This window comes from Cornus florida, unplaced genomic scaffold (assembly GCF_030987335.1).
Source record: "Cornus florida cultivar Cherokee Brave unplaced genomic scaffold, ASM3098733v1 CherokeeBrave_3.0.0_Hap2_Chr10, whole genome shotgun sequence".
NCBI classification, from domain to species: domain Eukaryota; kingdom Viridiplantae; phylum Streptophyta; class Magnoliopsida; order Cornales; family Cornaceae; genus Cornus; species Cornus florida.
In genome coordinates, this window is record NW_026775580.1 from 91,355,012 (window position 1) to 91,368,909 (window position 13,898).

Sequence of the window (13,898 nt, forward strand, 5' to 3'; positions counted from 1 at the left end):
CTTTTAATCGCTCGACTAACAATCAGCCCGTATTCACACAAGGGATTATATGCAATGGAGTAATGATAGGCAACACCAAAACTCCCCGAATCTGATTTTGTTAAGCCACGTCAAAGTTAAAAAAGATTTACAGGAACAAGTAATTTCCCTGCTCTGTAATTTTATTTATTTATTTTTTTGTTTGCTCACTCTTGCTCTCACTAATTTTTTTTTGGAGAATTTTTAGTTTCTTGTTTATGAGAAAGAGGAAGTACCATGTTTTGACATGGCCAAACACTTATTTGGGGCTTTGCTAACAGGACCAAATTTACATCAAATTGCATTCCATACTCTCAAACACAAAACTAGTTACAAACTAACATGGACCAAATTTCTACTTGACGGCTCCAACTTGCAATTACTGTCAGGTTTAACGTAAAAAGATTGTGGGAGGATATTTGGAAAATCGCATTTCAGATTATGCCGAGAAGAACATTTGATCAGCGAGAAGTGTTTAATTTGGCCTGCTCTTTTTCTACTCATTGGGTGTCATGAGGAAATGCTAAAGTTTATAACTAATGACACAAGTAATTATTTAATTAAAGTGACAGACATACTGACATCCAGAGATAAAACAGTGCGGGTTTTAGGATATTATAATTATTATTTCATCAATATTTCAAGAATAAAGAGTATGACACCCGAAACATAATAAAACACCGAGATATACCGTTCACATATTCATATATATGACATCCACAATTTCGCAATCACAGAGAGATTCAACCATATAATAAACCGACACCAGAAATATAATACAACCACCATGATATTCCCATGACATATTCATACATATGACATCCACAATTTCGCAATCAGAGAGATATATTCAACTATATAATAAACCGACACCAGAAATATAATAAACCGCCATGATATTCCCACGACATATTCATCCATATGACATCCACAATTTCCCAATCAGAGAAATATTCAACTATATAATAAACAACCGATATATACCCATGTTCAAGATTATTATAACCACAATATTTAACCACCGAGCTGCACAAGACTCAAATGGGCTCATTAGAAAATTCTAAAGTAGAGTCAGTATCAGAAGACGAATATGCAACACCAAAATTTCGAGCAACACCAAAATTTCGAGCACCACCAAAACTCATCCTGCAGCAAACAAGAGGACAAGCATCCAATTACAATCAAATGGTCACAAATTCAGTTTTGAAATAAAACTTGACAAAATTATGATCAGCCGTGGTTAAAATTATGATCAGTTATGCAAAATATAAAAAGTTCAAAAACCAACTAAGAAGGAAATCAAGAAATAAAGAATATAGAAGGTGCTGGGAAGACAAAATTATGATCAGCCGTGGTTAAAATTATGATCAGTCATGCAAAATATAAAAAGTTCAAAAACCAACTAAGAAGGAAATCAAGAAATAAAGAATATAGAAGGTGCTGGGAAGGAAATATCAACAGCCTTCAACCCAAGATCAGCCAAACAAGATTAAAACATAAAATTGGTTGACCCCTTATAGATTAGGGGTATTATAGAAAAATAAGTCACTAGAAGACAACAAAACGTTTAAGGATACATAGCAAGGTATTGGGGCTTTTATGAAATGTATGGACCATCTTAAAGTCAAACTGATCGTATCCAGCCCTGTATTCATAGTCAAGCCCGCTACAGCCCGCCATATTCTACAAATTGATCTTCTTAACTATGCCCTTAACCAAATCTCAATGAATCTAAAGCTCGAAGGTGGTGAGGAAGAAGCCTCCCCGCCAAGATCAATAGAACAGAAAGAGCAGCCTACTACATGCAACTGTTTAAGGAATTCTGCCCTGAATGACAAGATGTCAGTCCATTTCTGCCAAGGTTGTGAATCCTTTGCTAGAGAGGATGGCAGCAGATCCCAACACTAATTCGACAATCTCCAAGTAACAATTTCTTTCTTGAGAGATTGCAGCCAAGAAGGGATTTCTTCCATTAGGGGTGATAACCAATAATAGACACAAAAACTTCTGATTAGCTCACATAACAGGTAAGGCTGTCCTACACCTGGCCTGCTCTGCTAGTTTTATTTCTTTCATTAAGAAACTAGGGGGGAGCTATATTTGAATATGCCCAAAGAAAGGAATTTGAAGCAAGGTTTTTATCCATAGAAGTTATTAGGAGGACTTAATACTCACACAATTATGGATCTGAGTTCCACTTTTAGGATCACGCTCACAGGTTTCGGTTGACTAAGTTTAGGTCTGTGGAACACAGTACACCCACAGTAAGGAACCCTAATGAGAACCTTCCAACAAGCACAGAACATCAGTTTTGACCATACAAAGCCATCGTATATAGTGATGTCTTGAGTCCCTTTTTCTTTTTAGCCGTGAAAGAAGGCCGGTCTTGAAGAATGAAATCAAGCATCTCTAAGTACTAGGATGTGAAGTCAAAAAGAAGGGGCATCATATGAAAGCGGCTAGATGGAGATCGAGAAAGAACACTCAATAAGGGATAGCTGTTGCATACTTTATGCGAGCTGAATGGCACTGTAGAAGGATCAGTAACAGGCCTCTGATCACCGTGGTTGGACGGTGGTATAAATAATTGAAGGAGAAACACATAAGAAAAATTTAATTTTAAAAGGCAATGACTCCAACAAAGAAAGAACAGAATAAATAAGGTTCCAAGGCATCTGTGAGATGATGTTGCGAAGCTTTGTAATAATCGAACTACAAATGAAAAGTGAAAACTAGAAGTCGATAAAATGAAATTTGAAGAATAATAAAAATCTATAGTTTTATACCACGAGTGCACAAGGTAATGGAAAACAAAACAAAAAAATCATAACCAATTTTTTTTTTTTTTTTTTGGGTTTCCTTCCAAGTACTTTTTTTTTTCATGTTTAATGAATAAAGCATATCCATTTAGTAACACCCAAGAAAGGGATAAATTCTTGTCTAAAAGAGCTCTAAACCACCAAGTACTTGGAAGTAAACAAAACCTCTAATGTAGTCAAATGAAATGCCACAATAAAAGCAATCCTCTAAAATCTCCATTTGCTAATATAAACATAATATATACTAGCCACAAACAATTTGTGTGTAAGGCCAAATTTTCATTAAGGTAGCGGCTGCAGAGTCAATTAAAAACATCATAAATGACATACAAACATAGAGAGAGAAAGAGAGAGATGCCGCTGTAAAGTCTTCACAAAGGTTTGTTGAAGGCCTGTTATTTATTGTTCATAAGAAATACCAATGTGAATTTCTTGATTATAACAAAATATATTTTTTCCCATAATATCCTGCACAACTAAGTTTTGATAAATTTTATACTCAAATCACCAAACAGACACATACAATTGGTTACCAAAAGATGCACCAAGGCACATGCTTAAAACAATTAATAAGCATCTCTTAAATGACCATGTATAACCAACGCATTTTACGAAGTTAGCATTCCAATGTATAACCCAAGCAATGTAATCAGACTCTCTTCATCTCTCTTCAAAGGCACGGGGGGAACAACATATTTTACGTAACCGAAAACATAGGACGAGAGCAAAAACTTCTCAAAATTTATTATAAACCCTAAAAATACATTAACATCTTTTCAGAATTTAAATTTCTCTAATGTTCGACTCCTCGAGTGCAAACAATTCCTTGAGAGAGAGAAGGGGAGCCAGGGGGATGGGTTTGGGTATCAACTAGGGAAAAAAAATTCTCTAATTAATTCTGAATTTTATCATTTTTTGGAGGCTGCCCTTATTTTTAGCCAATTAAGCCTGTCTATAAGCATTCTATAACCCTAAAACAAAATTAACAAATTCTCATAATTTATTCTATTATAATAATATGTAAACGTTCACAGTCCTTCTCTGAAACCAGAAAGAAAACTCCCTAAATTTGAAATATACAGCAACTACTAAAAAAATTAACAAAACTAATAAACACTGAAAAACCTCCACATTCCAACAATCCTCAAGATTAGCACTCATAGTTCTTATACTACTAAGACCAAGAGGCAAAAGACAGGTTTTGTTAGAGGCTGTGGGAAGATAGGATTTAACAAATGTCCTAAAAACAAAAAGGGAATTTTTCAGAAAGTTTTCATTTTTATGTTTGCATATGAATCCAATTTGCTTTTCAAGCATTAAGATCGGGGCTAGAACAGTCATAACAGAAAGGGGGAGGCCCGAGATCATAAACTCAGAATAATAAAAAACAGAAACATTGTAGGAAATTAAGAATTATACCTTGTTCATCTGGAAGGTCAAGAAACAACCACTCCATCTGCAGTCACAACTTTTTTTCCAGCAAACTCTTTGATAGAGAGTTTCTTCTGCACAAACCTTAAACTCATCATAGTGTGATCCTGAAAGACAAGTTTCTCAATACGCTTTTGGTCACAAGAGTGGTTCCTCAATGCAGCATACGAACAGTAGTCCGCAGCTTTATTCCTCTCTCTAAAAACGAATGATATCACGAAATTAGTGAAACCACAGTCTTCACCATACACCGCACCATACAATTTTCTGATAATAAAAAAAAAATTCAATATATTAAAAACAAATTAAAAAAAAATAAATGGACTGAAGAATAAAACAAAATGTACTCACGCGTAGGTCTCGGGAAATTTCTTTCGTGCTTTAGAATACTGTTCGTTGGGCGGCTCCCTTAGACCATTAACCATATTCAGACAGTCTGAATAGACAACTAAGTTGCTCCACCTCATCCACTTCGCAAAACTAACAGCTTCTGTGAGAGCATTTAACTCGGCTTCTTCAGCATGAGTCACACGACCTATTCGTTCAGATATATGATATAGATACTTTCCTGAAACATCTACAAACACCACCCCTATGCTAGCTTCATGGCTTTTTGGATCAAAAGAACCATCCACATATGCACAAACAAATGAACTATCCCTCAATTCTCTCTTACAATACCTAACCGACTCCACTAATTCCACACCAGTCTCAACAACACACATCGAATTCTCCATCAACCTCCTTTTAAAATATAACATATCGAAACCACTGGACAACCAATTTTCATATTCAGCAAGAGACATGTAGACGACTCTAGGAGAACCCTCAAGCTTAGACACAAATTCACCCGCTGAAATCAATGTGCCCGAACGTACGAGAAATGAATGGTTATCATTCAAGTCAAAATCATTGTCTACGAGCTGTAACATTAATTTATTAGCACAAAAACAATATAAAAAAGGCCTGAAAATTATAAAATAAAAAAGATTTATACCCGAGGAGGAGGGAGAGTTGAATATGCTCTTAGCCCATTGAAATGAGAGCTCACAGAATATCCTCCACTTACCTAAATATTTAAAATCAGATCGATATCAAACGGTATAATATCACATATGTTCTACTTCTACATTAAGATGGACATAGTAATGTCACAAAAAACGTTTGACATGAAAAGATACAAGAAGTAAACATGACAAGCAAAATATAAAATACTAAAAGACTTTTGCAAATTAACCTTGAATTTCCATTCCTTGTTCTCGCATTCAGTTCCAGCAATGGAGCAACTGAAAATTTTCAATCGACGCCCCAGGGGTTGAGATCCTGCGAAAACGAATTCACATAAAACCCAGGATCGAATGTCAACAAATTAAGTTAAAATACTAGATATATACAAAAATCAGAGTTACAAGTGACCTTCCTTCATCAGAAGCTCAAATAATAAAGGACACAATATAATCTATTAAAATAAAGAATTCATAGATGTTTTCCAGTACGAGATCTTTGGCGGGTTCAAAGCCCTCCAGAAAATTTATTGGAAATTTTTTTTTGCAAAAAACTAATAGCATTTCAACTCTCTCCCCCTGTACTGAAACACATTGCAAATTAGTCTAGTTTAGTATAGAGTCCATGAGTTGTGGTAGATTATTAGCATATACTTCAACTGCTTTATGATCATATTATTCTTTGCTTGCAGGTAACGGATAGATTTAGGGTTGTGGTTAGGGTTGGGACCACTGGATTTACGGCCTACGGTAAGTTCTCTCTCTTTTTCTTTTTTCCTTCAAAGTTAAAGATCCATTGCTGTGTGTGGTATACCCAAAGTACAACTTAGTGAACTTGCTGTGTGTGATATACATAAAGTAAAACTTAGTGAACTTGCTGTGTGTGATATACATAAAGTAAAACTTAGTGAACTTCTTGTGTGTGACATACACAAAGTAAAACTTAGTGAACTTACTCTGTCGGTGGACAGTGGCTGTCTATAGATTACATGTCAAACGTGCGTATAGATTTACACCAATTTATTACTTGAAAAATGGGTAAATTTTAATTTTACATTATAGATGGTGATATTTGTGTTTGATTATGATTTAAGGGTTCAATTCGAACAGAATAATGGAATATACATCCGATCATATGAAATTTCTTTATCTTTTACACAGATCTAATGATTCTGATCTCATAAAAAATAAAAATAAAAAATTGATAAGTAGATTCTGATCTCATAAAATTACTTTAACAGAACACATCATTTATAGATTTCCTTTATTTTTACAGTAGTTCATTCATCATTTAAGCTCACAGAACGTATGCTTGATCATTCACTTTGATTATATGTTAGTGTATCAGTAAATTGAAACTTAAATGGGGTGGGGCAGTGAAACTTAAATGGGACGGTGAGGGGGGTTTTGCTAAACAGTTTTTGGTGGGGAGCCTTAAACGGGAGGGGAAGGTACTCCTGCCCCCTTTGCCATCCCTACGTACGTTGTAATTAATCAAGAAGAAGAAAGGTGGTAGTAAGAGCACTCTCTCTAATAGTTTCACTTGGTAATAACCAACTAAGTATCCATCAAATATCGAAATTTCAGTGAGGTCACTTAGCTTTCCATGGTAAATATAGCTAGGGGTGCATATTTGGTGGGCCCAATTCGGACAAACTCAAGCCTAGTTCCAAGGAGCATCCCATCAATTAACAATATAGTATGAAAAGAAACCAAAAAAACCTTGGCAGAACCTGCTTAAATAAGAAAAACAGGTCTACAAAAAAAACTGAAAAACTGGGTCTGAAATCAATACATTGAAGTTCAATATATTAGATTAAAATACAAGAAAATTGATTATAATGAAGAAATCAAAGAATATTCGACATAATAACATAAAATGAAACTGAGAAAACTTGACAAAACCTGATTACATAAAAAAAAATGGGTCAACATTAACAACAGAGTCTCTAATTAAATCAAACAGTAGAACTGGGTTTGTAATAACTCTAATTAAGAAATCAAAGAATCTACAACACAAAAATAAAAAAAACCCAAACCCTAAAAGAAATTAAAGAATTTACTGAAAAAACATTAGCAAAACCAGCTTACATAAAAAAAATATGTGTATTACATAAAAAAAGATGGGTCTACATTAAAAACAGAGTCTCTAATTAAATCAAATACTAGAACTGGGTTTTTAATTACCATAATTAAGAAATCAAAAAATATACAATACAAAAATAAAAACCAAACCATAATAGAAATCCAAGAATATACAGAAAAAAACATTGGCAAAACCTGCTTACAAAAAAAACAGGGACTCCATGAAAATCAGAGTCAAACCAGATATCAAATGAATATACACAGAATGCCATAGGAATTGTGGACAGGAGGATATATTATAAACAAATCACAAGAAACATCAAAATTTTCAAAGAATAAGATGCAGAAATTACCCAAGTCACCACCCCATTCAAAATATTCAGTAGCTTGATGCTTTCCAGTATCATACCTAGTATGATATCTCTGACTGGATCGAAGGCCCCTACAAAGAAATTGGAAAAATGCTCGCATCATTTGAACTCTCTCTCTCTCTCTCTCTCTCTCTATGCCCTAAACCTTTACTGCTATCCCTAAAATATACTAGTAAGATTGCCCTACGAACTAAATCTGGGAATGAAAAATATATAAAAACAAGGAATGTAATTTTAACTGGGTCTATTAAAACTTAAATTTGGTCCTCCAACCCAAAAATCAATCTGGGCCTAATAAAACTTACTGGGGCCAAAAACACTGCTGGCCCAACTTTACCTGGACTCCCATAAAGTCCTCCAACCCAAAAAAAAATGTACATCTAAAATTTTAGAGGGGCCACACACATTTTACCACAATTCAGTTCTATGACCTTATTAGATTATACATTTTCGCCTAAGATAAATTCAATATCTCAATGATTATAAAGTATAAAGTAAAGCATCCAAGGCCAATTATAAGTTGGTCTAAAAAAATAAATAGACAATAACAATATATGGAAATACATGACAAAGCAGTCTTTAGATTTTACCTGTTCAATATAATAATTGGTGTGTGCCCATTACAACCGTCTTTGAATAGGTGATCAGCCAACAAAAACAAAGGTACAAGCACCAGCAATTGCATCTCCAATACCAAACCCGGTTCTATGCAAAATCTGAGAGGAAGGAAAAGAAGGTGTTGGATACCACCAGATGAAACCATAAAAACAAGTGGGAAATAGAAAGCTGAAAAAATAATTAAGTGTTTAAGAGAAACCTTTTCTGATTTCAACCTAGTAGATATTGTATTATTCTCTTCATTTCTTTCGAACACAAGATCGAGATTTCTAGTCTGCCTTCCATAACTCAACCCACCCTGATATGGTATCTTTGCATACGGAAAGAGGTGACCCATGAGCCTAATAAATGGAATTGAAACAAAAAGAGAGAATATAATTTTAAATTCATTTAGATTTTTTTTTAGCCTTGATCAAATCCATAATCTGCACAACTTAAACATGTTAGAAGCATACAGAACGCAATCTTCCCAAAAAGGATAGTTCATGTGTAAAGTATAACATACAGACAAATGCCAGCAATAGCACACATTCCACCGAAAGTTCATCAGTATATATGACCATATCAATCTTTAAGATCCATAATCTCAAAAGACAACAAGTCATGTCCATACCAACGTAACAATGGTCTTGAACTGAACCAAGCATGCAAAAAGGGTGGTTTTGAACAACGTTACACTAAGGTGATCTCACTTGGTTAACATAATCAGCCAAAAGAGAATAGAATCACAAACAAGAAAATATGCCAATAAAAGAAAAGAAAACCATGAAAAGAAGAAGAAAAAGGAAAGAAAGATGAGATATTTTTAAGGAAAGAATTAGACTCTGATTGAAGAAGAAAATTTAACCTTTTTTTTTTTTTTAGGAAATCAAAGGAATTTTAAGAGCATAAGTGAAAAGAAAGAAAAATTTAGGACATAAATTTTAGAAATTAAAAACTTTAGGGGGGCATTAAATAGAAATTTTTTTATAAATGCAAAAGTAAATTAAAACATAACCATATTTATATGCTAGGCGGGCCAGGCCAAGGGCACACACTGGCTCCACCCCTGAATACCGTAGTTTTTACGGTATTAAGTTTATACTTTTCAATTTTAAACACAAATTAGTCCTAAATTTTTTTTTAGAAGATCAAGAAGTCGTATGTTTCAAAAATTATTTACAAATAAGTCTATACTTTATAAATAATGATTTTTTTCCAAAACTACCCTTTATTTATAATTATTTATAAAAAATCTATACGGAAGAAGCTCACCGGGACCTGACCGGATATGGGTTTTCACTAGGTCACTGAGAAAAAACTGGTTGGGTCGGTAAGTTTGCACCGGCAACACAGTGAAACTCGTCTGAGCAGTTGGGAGTAATTGAAGCTCGCCCAAACAGCCTGGTCACCGCAACTGAGGTGCTACGAACTGAAGCTACGCCTGAAGTTTGCGCCGGCAACTCACTGAAACTCGCCGGAGTGGATTGACCCTCGCCGGAGTTATAGAACTCTAGTCGCCGGACTTAAACTTGTCTATGAAGTTTGGTCGACGTTGTTTGTTGTAGCTCGCGTCGGTCATCGCTGAAACACGCCGGAAAACATGGAGTTTTTGGGTCGGTAAGTTAGCACCGGCAACACACTGAATCTCGCCTGAGCAGTTGGGAGTAATTGAAGCTCGCCGAAACAGCCTGGTCACCATAACTGAGGTGCTACGAATTGAAACACGCTGGAAAACATGGAGTTTTTGGGTCGGTAAGTTAGCACCGGCAGCACACTGAATCTCGCCTGAGCAGTTGGGAGTAATTGAAGCTCGCCGAAACAGCCTGGTCACCGTAACTGAGGTGCTACGAACTGAAGCTACGCCTGAAGTTTGCCCCGGCAACTCACTGAAACTCGCCGGAGTGGATTGAGCCTCGCCGGAGTTATAGAACTCTAGTCGCCGGACTCAAACTTGTCTCTGAAGTTTGGTCGACGTTGTTTGTTGTAGCTCGCGTCGGTCATCGCCGAAACACGCCGGAAAAAATGGAGTTTTTGGGTCGGTAAGTTTGCACCGGCAACACACTGTAACTCGCCTGACCAGTTGGGAGTAATTGAAGCTCGCCGAAACACCCCGGTCACCGTAACTAACTGAGGTGCAACGAACCGAAGCTACGCCTGAAGTTTGCACCGGCAACTCACTGAAACTCGCCGAAGTTATAGAACTCTAGTCGCCGGACTTAAACTTGTCTCTGGAGTTTGGTCGACGTTGTTTGTTGTAGCTCGCGTCGGTCATCGCTGAAACACGCCAGAAAACATGGAGTTTTTGGGTCGGTAAGTTTGCACCGGCAACACACTGAAACTCGCCTGAGCAGTTGGGAGTAATTGAAGCTCGCCGAAAGAGCCTGGTCACCGTAACTGAGGTGCTACGAACTGAAGCTACGCCTGAAGTTTGCACCGGCAACTCATTGAAACTCGCCAGAGTGGATTGAGCCTCGCCGGATTTATAGAACTCTAGTCGCCGGACTTAAACTTGTCTCGGAAGTTTGGTCGACGTTGTTTGTTGTAGCTCGCGTCGGTCATCGCTGAAACACGCCGGCAAACATGGAGTTTGAACGTTGTAGCTGCTTCAAGTTGTGCTTCTGGTTGCTGCAGTTGGGTCGAGCAGATTGAAGCTTCGCCGGACCTTGTTTTATCTCCGAAGCTCACCGGAGCTTGTCGCCAGATTGACTCACCGAAACTGAAGTTTGCCCAACGGTTAATGGAGGTTCGCCGGAACTGTTCACGGCGATTGGTTGATCTGTGCTCTGAACTGAAGGTCGCCGTGGTTCATGGTGTTTAAACTTCCTGGTCGACGTCTGAAACCGCCGGAAAACATAGAGTTTGAACGTTGACGCTAAGTTGTGCATCTGGTTGCTGCAGTTGGGTCAAGAAGATTGAAGCTTCGCTGGACCTTTTTTTAATCTCTGAAGCTCACCGGAACTTCTCGTATCGCCGGATTGACTCACCGAAACTGAAGTTTGCCTAAACAGGAGCACTTCGGAACTTCTGGATCTGTTAAAGGGTTCGCCGAAATCAAATTTCAATCCATTTGATTTATTAGTAATGTACTGAACTGAAGCTCGCCGGAGTTCATGGTGTTTAAACTTCTGGTCTGTTAATGGGTTCGAGCTTCGCCGGAACTGTTCACGGCGATTGGTTGATCTGTGCTCTGACTGAAGGTCGCCGGTGTATAAACTTCTGGGTCGACGTCCTGAGACACGCCGGAAAACATGGAGTTCGAACGTTGAAGCTCAAGTTGTGCTTCTGGTTGCTGCAGTTGGTTCGAGAAGATTTAAGCTTCGCAGGACCTTTTTTATCTCTGAAGCTCACCGGAATTTCTCGTCTCGCCGGATTGACTCACCGAAACTGAAGTTTGCCTAAACAGGAGCATGCCGGAACTTCTGGATCTGTTACTGGGTTCGCCGGAACTGTTCACGGAGATTGGTTTATCTCTGTAGTTCATGGTGTTTAAACGTCTGGGTCTCGCCGGTCTTCACATTGGAGTTCTTCACCGTTCAGTTTGGTGGTTGTTTGGTCAGAGCTTCACGCCGGTTCTGCTAGCTTCAGTTTGTTCGGCGCGTTGGTAGTGTTCGATTTGCTTCCTGGTCTGGTAGAATGGTCTGGTAGAGAGAGTAAGAGAGCTCGCCGGAGATCTCTGTAATGAACTGAAGCTCGCCGGAGTTCATGGTGTTTAAACTTCTGGGTCTCGCCGATCTGCACGTTGATGGAGTTATTCACCATTCAGTTTGGTTGTTGTTTGCTCAGAGAGCTTCACTCCGGTTCTGCTAGCCTCAGTTGGGTCTCGTTTTCTCAAAGCTTAAGCTGATCTGGTAAGAGAGAGTAAGAGAGACGATGGATCATTAAATTCAGCAAAATGAGAATATGAAAAGGGTTAAAGAGATGCACTCTTTTGTTGGAATATTTTTTTTGTAAAATTAGGACTGCTTTGTCCAATGAAACTCTATTTAGGAGTTTATTTGTCCGACTAAAATTCTTCAAAGATTGAATTCATGACTATTACATAAGGAGGACAAACCAAACCTATAGACCTACTGTTAGGCCATAGACCTACTGTTAGGCCATAGACCTACTGTTAGGTTATGTGAGTCAGGTACACAGTTTCCTAAATCTACACTAGATATTGTTGGCAGAAAATAATTATGTTTCACCGCCCAAAAAGTATCCACTATGGAATAATTACAACAACATCCAGCTGTAACCCACCAAAAAAGTTTCCGTCTTTTCACATCAATAATGTGACACTATTACATTATCAATTAATCGCTACCAATCGAAATTTTTTTGTTTAAAAAATTATTTTAATTTATCTTACCAAAAAAATAAATCAAAGGAATTTTTCTTCTAAGAAATAGTGGGCTGTTCAATCGTTAAAAAAAAAAAATCCTCAGGAAATTTTTCTGCGTCTTTTCAATTGGAAAAAAAAAAAAAAAAACCTAATTTTCCGTCTAATAAGAAAAATAAAGGGTTTTTCAATTGCTAGTAAGGATCTAAGGTGAAAGCCGTCAAATCCATACACATGAAACTATGCAACCAATATCATACAAATCATGGGCTCTTCAATCTCGGAAAAAAAAAACCTAATTTTCCTTCTGATAAGAAAAATAAAGGGTTTTTCAATTGCCAGTAAGGATCTAAGGTGAAAGCCGTCAAATCCATACACATGAAACTATGCAACCAATATCATACAAATCAAATATGAGAAATCAGATCTTGAAAAAGATCAATTTTAGGACAAGAAAGAGAATTAGAGAAATAATAAGAAATTGGATTTTCAAAAGCATGCATAAAATTGAGAAGAATACCTTCGTTCGGGGAGAGAAACATGAAAAGAAAGAGACAAGAGAGTGAAAGAGCGTAGATCGCCGATCTGCACGTTCAAACTGGTTCGGGGGTAGAGAGAGAAAGAAAGTACATCAGACGAGAGAGATAGAGAAAAGTCAGAAGTACGTCAACATAGAAAAAGTGTATTGTCAGGTGTGTCTTGCTAAGGGTGCATAACGGGCCGGCCGGTCCGGACCAAACGTATTCTAAAAATTCTAAGCCCGGCCCTTGGCCTACAAGATTAGAACAGGCTATATTTTTTATATAAATTATTTTAAAATACTGCCAATAGGTTTTTGTTATTTCCCAACAAATTTATATTTTTCAAATAAAAATAAACAAGCTTTATATATTCATTTCTTCAAACGTTTTTTTTTAACCAGTTTAATAGGTATGGATCCAAGAAATTGAGTGAGAGGGAACAGTTGATTTTTTTTTTTTTTGGTAGTTTCAGAAGAGACAATATGAAAATTTTATACGTCTATATCTCAAAAACGAAAAAATCACTAAATAAAATACTGTAAAGTAAAAAATAAAAAAATCAGAGGGAACAATTGCCCCCACACTATAACAAATGGAGTTATTTTCGACGTCACAAGGGGTCGTAAAAACCAAAAATTAGTGTCTAAAAAGGGTATTAACGACTCTAAATAGGGGTCACATGTTGTGTCGGTAATGGCAAGATCGCAAAAGTCATATTAATTTTTGAC

The 13,898-nt window shown here is 36.8% G+C and overlaps 1 protein-coding gene across 3 annotated transcripts; it reads right to left on the reverse strand.

The window, feature by feature from the left end:
• Positions 1–846: 846 nt before the first annotated feature.
• On the reverse strand, positions 847–13,326 carry LOC132280179 (uncharacterized). Of its 3 annotated transcripts, none has more exons than XM_059782316.1 (10): positions 13,170–13,326; positions 9,601–12,173; positions 8,546–8,656; positions 8,319–8,444; positions 7,711–7,799; positions 5,506–5,591; positions 5,266–5,337; positions 4,620–5,191; positions 4,257–4,535; positions 847–1,164 (listed from the first exon to the last, which is right to left on the reverse strand). In XM_059782316.1, exons 4-9 carry the CDS (start codon positions 8,411–8,413, stop codon positions 4,274–4,276), a joined length of 1,176 nt encoding a protein of 391 aa, XP_059638299.1. In that variant the 5' UTR covers positions 8,414–8,444; positions 8,546–8,656; positions 9,601–12,173; positions 13,170–13,326; the 3' UTR covers positions 847–1,164; positions 4,257–4,273. The 3 variants fall into 3 exon arrangements, with proteins under 3 accessions (XP_059638299.1, XP_059638298.1, XP_059638300.1); XM_059782315.1 differs by having other exon boundaries at positions 8,546–8,687; XM_059782317.1 differs by having other exon boundaries at positions 4,257–4,466; positions 8,546–12,173.
• Between the last annotated feature and the right edge of the window lie 572 nt (positions 13,327–13,898).